We start from the raw sequence: 14,561 nt of genomic DNA, 5'->3' as shown, positions 1-14,561 counted from the left end.
CGTTCCCTTAATTCAGTGGTTCAAAGGGAGCCTAGAGGCACATGCTCAAGGGCACTTAAACATGGATTAGATACCCCTTAACTATGTACAATTAGGATTGTGAAGGATGTGCTTTTCCTACCCTTCCACACCATACGCCTATGGACGAAGTCCAGCTTTAGTGACTGTGATACCACAAGCACAAGGACCCATGGCTATGCTGCGCACGACTTCATGTGATGAACTTACACCTCACCATACTCACACTCACTGAAGTGGATTAGGATACCTGCTTCATCCTTAAGTTTACATTAAAAGAGCACAGAAAGTACACTTCTAACAAGCCTGATATGTATGGATAACAAGTGTGTATGGCTGGATAACAAAGGGTGCTTAAGACTTAATTAGTTATAAGTGATTCTGAGTATGCACTCCAAGTATGGATCCGGATTTCTTATCGCGGCATATAAAGTATAAGAGTTCATCCTTTCTGCTGGAGTTCTGAATCAAGACTTAGTCTTGCAATGGTTGATCACAACCAGAATGGCCACAAGATCAGCCATTTTATGTATATATCGAATGTGTGCAAACACTTAGCAATATCTTTAGCCAGTTAGGTGCTCACACTAGGAAATCTGTCTTCCCATTCCTTCTCCCCTCCCTCCCTCCAGCTCTGGTGCTGCTGCCCTCTAGAAAGGGTGCTGGGTGCAACAACTACAGCAGTAGCCATGAATAAGGTAGACCTGGATCCATTTCTCTATCCCGATAGGCTCCTTGTACGAATATACAAATCCCTCTGTGGCTCAGCCCTCCTGCTTCAACCACAAAAACCTACACGATGGCAATTGCCATGGTGATTTGCAAAGCAGCTGTGGGGATGAACCGACCTCAGCTTCTACACAGGCCAGATAAACACTTCATGTCATCACCAGCATTATGTATACCAAGGCTGCAGGCAGCTTACGGTTGAGAATGCTCAGCTAGGCCTAGTCCTATTAGGAATACTACAAATTCAAAGCAAGATATTCCAGATCATGAGCATTCTTAGGAGCAAGGATGCAACAGAAGTGTGTGGAAGCAAAACTGTAGGGTTCGGCCACATGAAATGGTGATGTGCATAGAATAAACTGATGTTCACAAATATGATCATTCTGAGGACACACATTGTATGCATGGAAATGCATCTTTGAATGCAAAACTTTAAAAGAAACAGTACACTCATATTTGGATTTATTCTAACCAACAGCATTATACAACAACCACAACCATCAGCTCAAGAGGCACATTGCAATGCATGTTCTAAGGCAGTTACAAATGTTTACAAAATCCACAACAAGCAGCACAATCCTATGCACGTGTAGTCAGAAGAAGTCAGTCCCACTGTGTTCAGTTGGGGGTTGGACTCGATGGCCTTGTAGGCCCCTTCCAACCCTACTATTCTATGATATTCCCTAGCAAGTGCGTTTAGGATTGCAGCCTAACTCCTATAGATGGGGTGGCGGGGAGGGTTGCAATGTGCAAATGTGGCTTGAGCTCTGCATGAAGGCTGTCTCGTACCCTGCATTGTGTCATGACCAAGAGTGACTCCCTGATTATTCCATCCAAGAATCAAGCAAAGGCAGTGAAGACCTGCAGAGAGGCATTTTCTGTGACTGTGCCAGTATTGTAGAACTCCAGTCCATCAGAGTCTGAGCATCTCCTCTAGATGCTGTGAAGTTTTTCTATTTTGTCTGGGTTCCAACAGCTAGAATTAAACTAATATAGTGTGACCATCCCTGTGTACAATTAAAAATAACTCTGTGTGTGTGTGTGTGTATATGTGTGTGTGTGTGTGTGTATACACATTTAAATCCTAGCCTGTAACTGAGAGGCCTTGGGGGGCAGGGGTGTTGGTCAAAATACCCACAAAGCCAAATCCTCAAGACTAGGGATAAGGGGTGTGAAAATACAACTAAATGAAAACTAAATTTCACTTACCATTTGGGATCATGATGCCTCCAACCATGGTTCCAAATACCACTGCCAGTGTCAGGGCTTTAAATCGGAGAGGTGGCATATAACCTCCTGCAGCAAATGTCCCATCTTTTTGCTATTTAAAAAGAAAAAACTAATAAACTAATCAATTCCCCCCTTTGTCCTTGTGAACTTGTCTCTATTGGTGACAACTTCAGAAACTTTTGAGTTAGAGTCTCCTCTCAATGTACCAATCATTTCAAAATTACTCACTGAATTCACTTTATAGTACCTAGAAGTTTCTAAAATTAACCATACGAGTGTGGCTTCCTGTCCCTAGCCTGAAAAAATCATGAAGGGTATTAAGATCACCGCCATTGGCCAGCATAACATTTGGATTACAAAATTACATATTTTCCAGTCTTCTGAATGTCTCTTTCCTTGCCTGTCATAGCTCTCACAACTGCCTTAAAATGCCTTTAAAAGTCCTTAAATGGGCTGCAAACAAGTTCTGCTCCAAAATAGTGGAGTGCAAATAGTGCCAATTATACTTCAAACCAATGTGCAGATAACTTGACACTGGTGACAATGAGAGTTCCTGCAGACAAAATCCACCAACATTTCAGCATGTCAAAAATAATTCTACTTGGTTAAATAGGTCAACCAAAAGATCATCAAAACTGTGCAAATGTTTCAAATCTCCAGATCACTTCATCGGGCAAGATGTTACAAAAAGCAGGTGGGATGGGCCAGGGAGGCCCTGACTTGATGGCTGAAATCATGGTGTCTGCATGATCACAATATTGGGATGGGGGGAATTAAGTCAGAGGCTTTTTTCCCCCTACCTTCTCCCTGCTCCTCCCAAAACCTGTAACATCTTGCCTGATAAAGAGATCTCGAAAACTTCCACATTATTTGTGATCTTTTGGTTGGCCTAATAAAGGCATTACATACTAATATGGATTTTGGAGTTTTGCTTATTGCCAGTGCAGCTACTTTGGCTTTTTGTCTACTTGGCTGGTTGCACAATGTGTGTTTTTCAAACATTCCCACAGTATAGATACTGGACATGGAAGAACACAAGGCACTGTAAGAAGGGGAATACAATTCTGCATGAGAGTGGCACAAGAGTCAGAAATTTACCACAGGCTGAATGGCCTTCAGGACAGTGGAAGCATGTTGGGGAACAAAGTGGCAAGTTGGAGGAAAGGAGATAATGACCACTTTCTTCTCCTTAGGGCTTGGTCACATGTTGTGATAGCTAGTTGGATGCAACCTTGTTTCTCAACCATGGGAATAACAGGAAGTTTTGGGCCAAAAACTCCTAACACCCAACTGCCCTGAAATACATGGATGCCAGTTTATGGCTGCTGTTTTCACAGGCCCTAGTTAAACACAGGCGGGCTTAACAGACAAATATCATCATTTCGCCCCTGATAATACTGAAAGTTGCTTCATGCTATTTTACCAGGAACTCTATACGAGCGTAACATTTTGATGCTTGTACAGGGCTTGTTAGCCTCTGATGCAGCAAAACTGGCTCTATGCTACAGAGTATAGCCTGGATTTGGTCTCGTGTCAAAGAAGTCATGAGGCATCAGACCAACACACCAGCAAGTGTAACTGCCATTTCTAAGCCTAAAAGTGGGAAATTTCGCTTATTCCTTTTGCATGAAGGTATGAAGTGGGAAGGAGTGAAAACAGAGAAAGGTAAAGTGCAGTGCAAACACAACCTTATTTTAAAGAAAAATATGTAGGGAAGCCTAAAAATGTAATAGTCCAGACAGGGGCAGGCAACTGTACCAAAGGACTTTACCTGCTGTTCAAAGAGAAGAGTATTCAATGCCTGCCGGCATGGCAGAATCATCATAGGAAATCCAAATGCTACAGACATCATGAACCCCACGCGTATCATCTCTGTCACCAGATTGGAAGGAAAGTTCATGAGTACATTCCCCTCAATAGCTTCAATGTAGCTCGCGTAGCCAAAGAACCCCACCTGTTCAAGTACAGAAGGGGGATTACTTGCAGTGGTTGCACATCTTGGTTCCAAAGGAAGAATAGAAACCTGGGCATCCGTTTGGCCTGCCCTCAAGACAACGGGGAAACTAACTTTTTCTCTATTATTTATTTAATTATACCGCCCAGTAGCCAAAGCTTTCTGGGCAATTCCCAAAAATGACAGAGTCCACAAATACAAATCCAAGATAATAAAAATATAATATAAAATCTTTAACATACAAAATTTAAAACAACTTAAACAGCTAGAACACCTAAACCAACTAAAACAGTTACACTGGACCTGATAAAAGATCTGACATAAATGCCCCATCATATGCCGTCAATTGCCTGAGAGTAGAGGACAGTCTGAACCTGGAGCCAAAAAGATGACAGTGTTGGGGAGAGCATTCCATAATCGGGGAGCCACCAGGGAAAAGACCCTTCCCCTTGTTGCCACCTTCTGAGCCTCCCTCAAAGGTGGCACTTGGAGCAAGCCCTCAGAGGTTGATCGTAGTGCCTGGGTAGGTTCAAGTCGGGAGAGGTGCTCTGTCAGGAATTGTGATCCCGAGCCATGTACGGCGTTATAAGTTAAAACCAGCACCTTGAATCGGGTTTGGAAACGTACAGGCAACAAACACAAGTGGGCCAGAATTGGTGTTCTATGATCATATTTTCTGGTCCCTGTTATTAATCTGGCTGCTGCATTTTGCACAAGCAGCAGTTTCTGAAAAGTCTTCAAGGGCAGCCCTATGTAAAGCACATTGCAGTAATCTAAGTTGGAGGTTACTAGAGCATAGACTACTGAAGCCAGGTTATCCCTGTCCAGATAGGGGTGTAACTGGGCCACCAGCCAAAGCTCGTAGAAGGTACTTCATGGCACTGATGCTACCTGAGCCCCAAATGACAGAGATGGCTCCAGGTGTACCCCAAGCTACAAACCTGTACCTTCATGAAGAGTGCAACCCCATGCAGAACAAGATGAACACCATCTATCTGGTCAGAAGATCCACCCACTAACAGCATCTTGGTCTTGCCTGGATTGAGCTTCAGTTTATTATCCCTCATCTAGTCCATTATCACAGCCAGGCACTAATCTAGCACATCCACAGCCTCACCTGATAAAGATGAAAAGGAGAAGTAGAGTTGCGTGTCAATAGCCTACTGATGGCAACGCACTCCAAAACTCCAGATGACCCCAGTCAACGGTTTCATGTAGATATTAAATAGCATGGGGGATAAAACCGACCCCTGAGGAACCCCATGCTGGAGAGTCCACAGGGCCAAGCAATATTCCCCAAGCACCAAGCATCTTTACTTAATCACATTCATCTTGTTTCTTTCCCCACCCCTCCCCTTCTAAACTGATTAGTCCTGATCCTTTAAATTCTGCCTCATAAGGAAACCATCTGGACATTCACATTACTTTTGCTAGATTTCCTTGTACATTTCCACATTCCAGTGCATCTTTTCTGAGATTAGGTGACCAGAGCTGCATACAGTATTTAAAGAGCAAGTGCATAATGGATTCATGGCAACAGTCAAACAAAGCTCTACTCTGACACAAAGAAGAGGAATGACATTAAGTCATTCCCAGCACTTGGCTATGACAAGAGTAAAAATATTGCAAAGAACTTCAAATGTTCTCCAACATCTTTTCTCCAGCATGATCACACTTTTATCAGCATGGATAGAGGGGGGCTGAAGAAGTAATGGACTTTGTCTTCCATGATATTCTGCTGCTCCAAGTTCTGCTATGGAAGGCAAGATAGCAACCAGACACCAAACACCATCCCCTAAATAAGGGAGTAGTTGTAACTCACCATCTAAACAGCAACTCGCCCTACTTGGTCACAATGTTCTTTAAATTTAATTGGTTTTACACACTGGCATTTTATGTGATGCAACATGCTTCAGGTTTTCCTGGTTGTCAACAAGCTTACTAGAAAGTGTATCAGCCCACTCCACAAAGATCTCCCGTACAGGAGGGCTAGAAGTAGGGCTAATTGCTCCTCCACTGTCCCAAGTATAGCCAAGGGTGCGATTTAGTAGCCCAATCACACTGAGGGGTGGAGTTACTACAGCTCAGAGATATAGTAAATCCCAAGCGTCATCCAGATGCTAAAGCAGGGGTGGGCAACATGCGACCCTCCAGATGTTGTTGGACTGCAACTCCCATCATTCCTTGCCATTGGCTATGCTGGCTGATGGAAGCTGCAGCCCAACAACATCTGGAGGAACACAAGTTGCCCACCACTGTGCTTAAGCATAGACAGCTTTTTGTTTCAGAAAGGCAACTGGGAGGAGCACTTCACTGTTCCCTCTTCTTGCCCCTTCAGAGGCATGTACTTGTGCTACTTCTGACAAGAGCAAAGAACAAACCAGTACAGGGAGGGTTTGCAATGCTCACCCCGATGGATGGATATAGGTGAAGCAAATTCCGCTGTGCGATCAGTGCAGCATTTTTACTTCTTATCTAGCTAATTGTTTCATTAGAGGATGTGGAAATTACACACACACACACACACTCCATGCTTGAGCCCTGCAGAGTGGGATTTATTGTTCGCAAATCCTGGGCTCTGGAAACATCCCCAGAGAGCATGCACTGCATGTGGCAGAAAATGTCATCGCTTCTCACAGTTGTTTCTCCATGGCTCCAAAACACACCCAGAAGAGTATTTTTATTTTGAGAAGGAAGAGGGGGCAAGGAAGATTTAAAAAAAGAAAAAGAAAAAAAGGTTCTCACCATAACGTAAAAGGCAGTGACTACATGCAGTGACGAGGCAAATATGGAACTCATGATTTTAACAGATGGCTCATCCAGGCTATCGTAGGTTGGCAAGACCTGGCTGCAGAAAAAGCAGGTAAATGTTAAAGCATGTCAGGAACATTTTTTCAAGAAGAGAAATACTGACCCCTTTGCCCCCTTGCCAGCACAGTGTAATCGCAGACACCTTCCCCACATGAAATTCAGGCACTTGTCAGTCTACAGCAGTTTATGCCACTTGTGCCAAGAGATTTCAGAACACTCACAAGTTCAAGTGTTGCACAAATATGCCCCATCTCCTCCTCCTCCCTGCCACTGCCACATGTGCAATGCAAATATTTCATTTTATTTTATTTTTTAAGAAAAAGTACGTTGCGACATGAATGAACACTTGTTTGCCTCAAATACCAGTGGCCGAGCTCCAGACAGTGCACTGGAGATTATTGTTCTTGGAGCATCCTGAGTTGATAATTAAAGCAATACAATGTTTACAGAATAATGAGCAGGAAGAGAGCAAAAGCATCTTATTGTCAAAGAGAAAAGTTAAACAACCAAGACTAAACACTGCGCCTGTCATATTTCAGCACTGCTGCTTGAGCTCAAGCTCACAGAAAACTGGAAGGGCCAATTACGTGGGGCTTGGGTGCTTATGCACTCAACATCAGGTCTATACCTTATTACAGCAGCCAAAGGCTGCATGGACCTCACCTGACCACAGGGTATTGAACACAAAGACATACCCTGAGGGGGTAAGTCGACAGGAAGGTAGGAAGGGAGATGGGTATTACCTAGAGCTACTGGGCAGAAACTTGAAGGCAAAGAGAAAGGAAATAAGACAAGAAGTGGGGGTGGGGGTGGGTGGGAATCAATTACTATACAAAGCTAAATATTTTTTAAAGCTCTCTATCATGTTGGTCGACAGGGGACAATGCATCGCACCATGGCAGTTAGGTGTTTATGAAAACCACAGTGCTATGCTTCCTACCTAGGTCACTGAAGGTTTCAGCTTCATGATCACAGTTGTTATATACCACACAAACACTAAACATGACCATCCTGCATGTATGCTTATATATGCAGTGATCAATAACACACGTAGGAAAAACCAGAGATTAGGTGTGATTACAGAGGGTGTGAATCTACCCTTAGGGAGGTTCTCATGACATGGAATAAGAAACCTACCATAAGAAGTTTCTGCCTCCCCATTCCCAATAGGATGAAGGACAAAGATCCTGAAGCAGATCTCCTACATTTTAAAAAAACACATTAATAGCAGCCAATCAGGGCCATGGCAATGGAGAAGGCAGGTGTTGACCCTTTCCTCCTGCAGCTTTTTCCTGATTAAAATATCCCCCCACTCCCCTCTGCTATTTGTTTAGTGTGACAAAATAACACCTGGATGGGTTTTAATTAGTAAAAAGGGACAGGGGGAAAGGGTCTATCCCACGTCCACAGCTCTTACTCAAATCCCCACCTCCTCATGACTGATATTAAAAATTATTTTAAACTGCAAAAGATCTTGCTCACGGATCTCCCTTGTCAAATCTAGTTCAGCCCTGGGGTGCAATAAAGTAGTAGTGAAGTATTCTATGAAGAATTGGCTATGTGGCAAAGGGTAAAACTTCTGCATTTGGAGGCAGGGCAGCATACCTCTGTTTACCCAGTACTGGAGAACAAACAGCAACATTGCTATTGCCACCATCCCCTGCTTGTGAACTTGCCAGAGTCATCTGCCCGGCTGCTGTCGGGAGGCAGGATGCTGGGCCTGAAGGGTGCTGGGTCTGATCTAACAAGGCAAATCGCATGTCCTTGAGAGGAGTGAGCAGGATCAGGAGTCACTTACTCCTTCTGCTTCATGTAAACAAGCCCCAAGGTATTTTGGCTTTCCAGACATAGCTGTATCAACTCCCCCAAACCTGGAAGACACACAAGTCAAACCTCCCTCCCAGTTGGGACTTCATCAGGCACACACACAGCAAGCAATACACCTGACCGGGCAGAGATTTCATTTCTAAAGCTAAAATGTCCACCCTGAAGGCCAGGCCAAGACTGAAGCACTCAGGCCACTACAGAAGCCTTTGTCTGACAAACACTTCGTATGCAGCTTAGGATTCTTCACGTCACTTGTAATCGCATAAATGCTGCTCCTCAGGGTAGATGGAAGAACGATACTGAGACCGAATGGCCTTTACATTTATCTCTCTGTTCCCAAGATGAGAGCAAGGAGAGAAAGAGCACAAACAAGCAGCTTCGGTGCTTAATACAGAGAAACAGCATCTTCTTCTTCTTGATGAAGAGAGAGCTATTTCTTTTGTTAACAGATTTTCATCTCCACCAAAATGTTTTTTTAAAAAGCCCATCCCTTGTGTGCAGAGAACAGAAAGGCTGAATCTGCTGTGTTATGTTTAGATTCGTTATGGATGGCAGGCAACACTGCTCAGAGAAAGGGCCCAATCCTGCAAAATAGATCACATCACTCCAGTGCTGAAGGAGTTGCACTGGTTACCAGTTGTTTTCCGGGCCTAATTCAAGGTGTTGGTTTTGACCTTTAAAACCCTATATGGTTCCGGCCCAGCCTATCTTAAGGAGCGCCTCCAGCAACACCAGACAGGCCGCTTAACAAGATCAGCCTCGGATGGCCTTCTCTCTGTCCCATCAGCCAGGACAGCTAGACTGGTGGGGACGAGGGAGAGGGCCTTCTCTGTGGTGGCCCCCACTCTGTGGAACTCCCTCCCTAGGGAACTCCGTCATGCCCCCTCTTTAATGAGCTTCCGTCGTGCATTAAAAACGTGGTTGTTCAGGCAGGCATTTGGGGTGGGTTAGGGTATTTTTTTAAAAAAAATTATGGTAAAATTTTATTGTTTTAAATTGTTTATGGTGGGTTGTACATCGCCCAGAGTGGCTGGGTGACCAGTCAGATGGGCGATTAATAAATAAATAAATAAATAAATAAATAAATAAATAAATAGAGGTCTCGGGGCCAAGTATTTGATCACAAGCTAGGGCTCTGAGTCTTATGTCATCTTACACGGGATGGACACCAACAGTCTACTCAGCTGTAAATGAGGATGTGTCCTCCACGTTGGAGAAAGTCAAAGAAAGCTTAGTCTGGTCAACTTCCAGATGCGTCTTCAGAGCCTTTCAAAATTAAGCCCTTAAAAACGCATTGCAGCCAATATGCCACATAGGGATGCTTAAGGAATTTGACCTTTGCAAATTCCAGTAAAAACTGACCTGATCTGCACCTCCTGGACTACCATGTGGGTTGGAACTTAGCTATACACCAGATTTCACACTTCCTGAACATTCTGACATAGGTTTTGACACAACAAATTATCAAAATACATTTAAAATGCATTATTTTGAGAGAAAATACCTTTCAAAATATGTGTTTAAATGCACATTTAAATGTGAATTGTCATGCTTTTGTTTGTTTTTAATTTACTGATCCACTTCGAAATGGGATGGAATGGATTTGTGGGTGAATACATCCGAAAGTGATGCAGACCAGGAACAGGCGACTCACCCATCCCTAGTATTACAGTGTAACTTCCATTACGCTAGCAAGGACAGTGGTCTACTACCAACTAACGAAGAATACTGCCAGCCACTAAGGTCAATATGTTCATGCACGGATCAACCGTGCCTCTGTGTGATACCTCTGTCTCAAAGGTTACATCACCATCGTTCCCATTACAAATGAGCTGTTGTGACGGGGAGACAAACCTAAGGTCACAAAGGAAGGCTGTAGCAGAGCTAATATTACATTTCTAGGCTTCCTGGCTCCCAGCCCTATGCGCAGTCTGTTACACCATATGCCACGGGGGGGGGGGGGGCGTTTCTCTTTGAATTTGGCAATGGCAATAAACCTCAACACCAGAAAGAGCCAGCCCTACAAGAAAAGTATGCTTGTGCATTCACAAGCCAGAGCAACTGGCATTCCAATGCATGTTACTTTTTTGTCTCTAGAGGGAAGGAATTCAGGTCTTACGTTTGTCACTTTTTTTTAAGTCAATTGAGAGATCGGTGACTGCAAGGCTGTCTGTTCTGGGATTCATCCATATGTGACATCACACAGACCAAGAAGTGTGTGTTATTCTTGCCCTTGGAAAAAAAATTATAGGTTTGAGCTTTCGGTTTGGCTTGCCACACTGGTGGTGTAGCAATCTATATTTAGATAAATATGTGAATATACTAGTCCAGAACATATAATTTTCCTGTGTTTCCTACTCCCAACAAATGACAGTTGGTTAGTGAATGGCCACCACAAGAAAAAGGACAATTTTGGATTTTAGAAAAGCCTGCTGTGGTAACTAGGTACAGCTATAAAAGAATGAATCAACCCTTCTGTCACCAATTATAGCGGAGACGCTTAAAACTGAGTGAGGCATGTGCTAGCTGAGAAACATAATAAGCAGGGAACAAGAAGAAGACCCAGCCATGCCAAACTAATGCTAACTGTCCATCCCAGGTCCTCAACTGAACGCACACCTATGTTTTTAGCTGGGTCAGTTTTCAGCCCAGCCACAAATCAGGGGGTGGTAAAGATAATGCTAGCAGAATGGAAATGGGACTCATCTGTGGATGAGAGTTTCCATCTGCCACAACAACAAGCCCCACAACTAAGGATATGCATGTGCACCAAAAATCCCACAAGTTTTCCATCCAGAATAAGTGATGCCAATGTGCCACATTTGTCTCCATGAATCATTTTTTACTGACAGAATTGGGGGTTTAAGGTATGTGGGGGAAAGGAAAGGATAGTAGAAGGAGAGAAAGGGGGAGAGGTCAGTAAAAGCACATAAGCAGGAGGAAATGGAACAGAGGTCCTAGGGGAAGAAAGGGGGTTGCATGAGGTACAGAAATCCCATTTGGACTACTGAGCTTTCTGAGTCTTCAGATGCCAGTGACTCAAGTTTCCACTCTCTTCTCTGAACACAAGAGGGTTTCTAAATGTTGTTTTTAAAAAATGAAAGCTGAGAGCCTCAAGCCAAATTCTAGAGTAGGCTCTGCTTCGTGTAATGCACCGACAGAATGTGCAGAGCCCTGCCCATAGCCCTAGAGGGCAACTGGAACCCTATAATCAACAATGTCAACTTGGCCCAAGCACCATTTCCTTTCACTTAAATATTCTCAGCTAAAATTGTTGCAATGCTTAATGAAGACGCTCACGTAAATCATTTTAGGCAAGCTTTGGTGGCTTACTGCAGTGTAATTATGTCTGCTTAAGTTCTTGTTACCTCTCAAGAACTGGGGCCAATACCATCCTTAGAAACAGGCATTAAAGCCAACGGAAAATTACACTGGGGACATATTTGCCTCCTACGAACACGAAGCTTCTTAAGTACAATGGCTCCAGAGTGAAATATAACTCCCTCTCCCAGCTAGGTAACAAAAGGGTCACAACCCAGTCAGATGCTGTACCTCAGTGGGCTGTAAAATATTTTGATTAAAATCAAGACAAGGGGACAGATGGTATCTATCCCATGCAGGCCATCCTGACCCTTTGCCCTTAACAAAACGCGTTCCACCCCACAATCTCTAAGCAGCTAGACTTGCTGGTACTTACGACTGACAGGCAAAAGACATGCCAAAGATAGGAATGCAGCGAAAAATGCCCTCCCAGCGTGCGTAACTGACCCGCTGCAGCCACTGCCCGCCAAAGAGGCCATGTTTGAAAGCAGAGACCGTGATCTGCAGCCAAGGAAAAGAAAAGAGAGGTTACAATCTAGACAACAGAGACGCCAAACCAAACCAATGTCTAGCAAGCCAGGTTGCAACAACTTTACTAGTGCTGTGAAAACGATCAAGGGGGCAGCAGTTCTGTTAGGAGGATGAACAGCAGACACAGAACTATATAGGCAGCATTTCACTAGGTCATGTCTCCAAGGCCTTGCTCCCTTCATATCCAATGAATGGAAGTGCTAGTGTTCATGGGTTCTGCACATACTACATACAGAAGGGTGGTGAGAAAACGGTGCTGAGAAAACTGTTACTTACTTTCCACTGAGTCTGCTGTCAAGTGGTTATTTTGTATGTTACTCAATGCCCTTCATTGGCACCCCATCCTTTTCCACACCCAGTCCTTACCTTTAAAGTCCTTCACAGTCCCACCCTATCCTTTGGACAAGTTTCCTGTTATATCTTCCTATACTCTTCAACTTCTCTAGCATTAACAACCTCAGCCCCCCAAACATCTCTTGCTCTCTAACATGACTTCACCCATTCTCCCTTGTTGCATATTCTATGCATGGAACTTGTTCCCTAAACATCTTTCTCCTTTCAAAACCCTTCTTTCTGTGAGGCCATTGGCTTAACCCCTTAATCTTCATTTCCAGCCTTGTTGCTACCCTGATTTCTCCCTCCCCTGCCCCTGTCCTCTTTCCTTTTCTGTTTTAGATTGTAAAACAGAGAAGGGGAGTCAGTGTGTGTGTGCGTGTATGTATGCTTATGAAACTCTGTAAAGCATTATATATACCGATGGAGCAGCAGTGTATATATTATGTATGCACAGCAACACATTATGAATATTTATGCATGTTCTCATAATCATCACTGGCTTTGTTACATGGCACCAACTAGCCAGTTCCAATCTGCATCGTAAGAGTTCATCAAGGATCAGCACAATGTTTACTTGCTGCTTCTAAACTGCGGCCTGACCAGATAACACTTTTGTCTTCCAAACTGTGACATTTAAAAAGGCAAGTGGCTGGAGAGATGGGAGAAAGTGAGAAAGACCTAGAAATGCCATCAGAGGTGAGGGGGTACAGAGACTGAGGTAGGAAGCAGATTTCAGGGGAATACGTTATCTGGCCCTTGGCCTGAGGCCTGGCAAACACTTGACAAGCAAGTCCTGAAGGAAGTATTTGATTAAACACTCTGGGAGAGAAAGTGGGGGAAGTAATCAAGGGATTCTTCTGACAATCTGTGTGGCCTAAGAGCCCATAGTATACTATATAAAATGTGCTGAATTGCTGGAAGCTGGGGATGTGGCATGATTTCCCTGGAAGCATGTGTATTAAGTAGCATATGGGATACACATTCCTGAGTCTTGGCCATATAGGAGAGCAAGCAGCCACTCTGTTTCTGGTAGCGGTTGTCTTCTACCAGGCAGTGCCAGTAACGTTAAATAGAAAAAGTCTTTCAAACGAAACCCTGAACCTATGAGTTGTTGCCAATAGACAGACCTGGCATCCACGTAAATGGCCTCCGAGGGCCCACCCATGAGGAACGCTTGGACACTGTGGAACTTAATTTGCATTGCGGTTTTCCTTAGATGAATTAACCACTAACCACAGAAGAAAACAAAAGCCTTCCAGTCATTAATACTGACCACAAACATAAACACCGTGTAAAAGATCAGAGCTATGGCACTGAAGGACTGTATGGAAGCCATCATGTTCCTCTGGAGACTCAGCGGAAGTATGCAGAGGGAGACAATAAAGAGCAGGACTATCCGGAACCAGCCGCTCACCTGCAAGTTGAGCATGGGGAACAGTTACACTGAGCACACCTAGAAGATCCCTCAGGGGGAAAGCCCACGGAAGCCAAATATTCAGACAAGACATAATCCCACCCACCGTTGCAAAAGGCACTAAGATTAAGATTCACTCTGAAAGCAAATTAAAGGAACGGCTTTGGAGCGTTAGAAAAGCGGCTTCCCACAGACCATTCTGTGATTAGCCCACATAGTCACTGGGTGCCACTGTTGCTCTACGGAGCTCTTACCAAACCCATTTTAAAGCAAAAGCTTGTTGGCTGTTTTAAATGGTAATCCAGACGCAGCCTATTTGAATATCTTTTATGTACTTCCAGCAAATAAAATGAAAACTAACCTTGCTAGAGAAAGGAAAATGAAGGAAGA

At 43.9% G+C, this 14,561-nt stretch overlaps 1 protein-coding gene across 6 annotated transcripts in view; it reads right to left on the bottom strand.

The window, feature by feature from the left end:
- SLC38A10 (solute carrier family 38 member 10) overlaps positions 1-14,561 on the bottom strand; it is an 82,822-nt gene that overhangs the window by 48,866 nt on the left and 19,395 nt on the right. For 2 of the 6 annotated variants that reach the window (XM_084837649.1, XM_084837654.1), the window contains 5 exons: positions 14,031-14,171; positions 12,267-12,391; positions 6,677-6,779; positions 3,749-3,931; positions 1,957-2,068 (listed from right to left, as the gene is read on the bottom strand). In XM_084837649.1, the coding sequence (XP_084693775.1) occupies positions 1,957-2,068; positions 3,749-3,931; positions 6,677-6,779; positions 12,267-12,391; positions 14,031-14,171 (664 nt within the window). Of the gene's footprint in view, positions 1-1,956; positions 2,069-3,748; positions 3,932-6,676; positions 6,780-7,879; positions 7,944-10,688; positions 10,802-12,266; positions 12,392-14,030; positions 14,172-14,561 lie in introns of those variants that run through there. The other 4 variants (XM_084837650.1, XM_084837651.1, XM_084837653.1 and 1 more) reach the window with 3 other exon arrangements.

Source organism: Heloderma suspectum, chromosome 2, assembly GCF_057233095.1.
Source record: "Heloderma suspectum isolate Gila_16-S chromosome 2, 16-S_ref, whole genome shotgun sequence".
NCBI lineage: Eukaryota > Metazoa > Chordata > Lepidosauria > Squamata > Helodermatidae > Heloderma > Heloderma suspectum.
The sequence above is the reverse complement of the archived record's forward strand: the minus strand, read 5'-3'. Positions and strand labels throughout refer to the sequence as shown.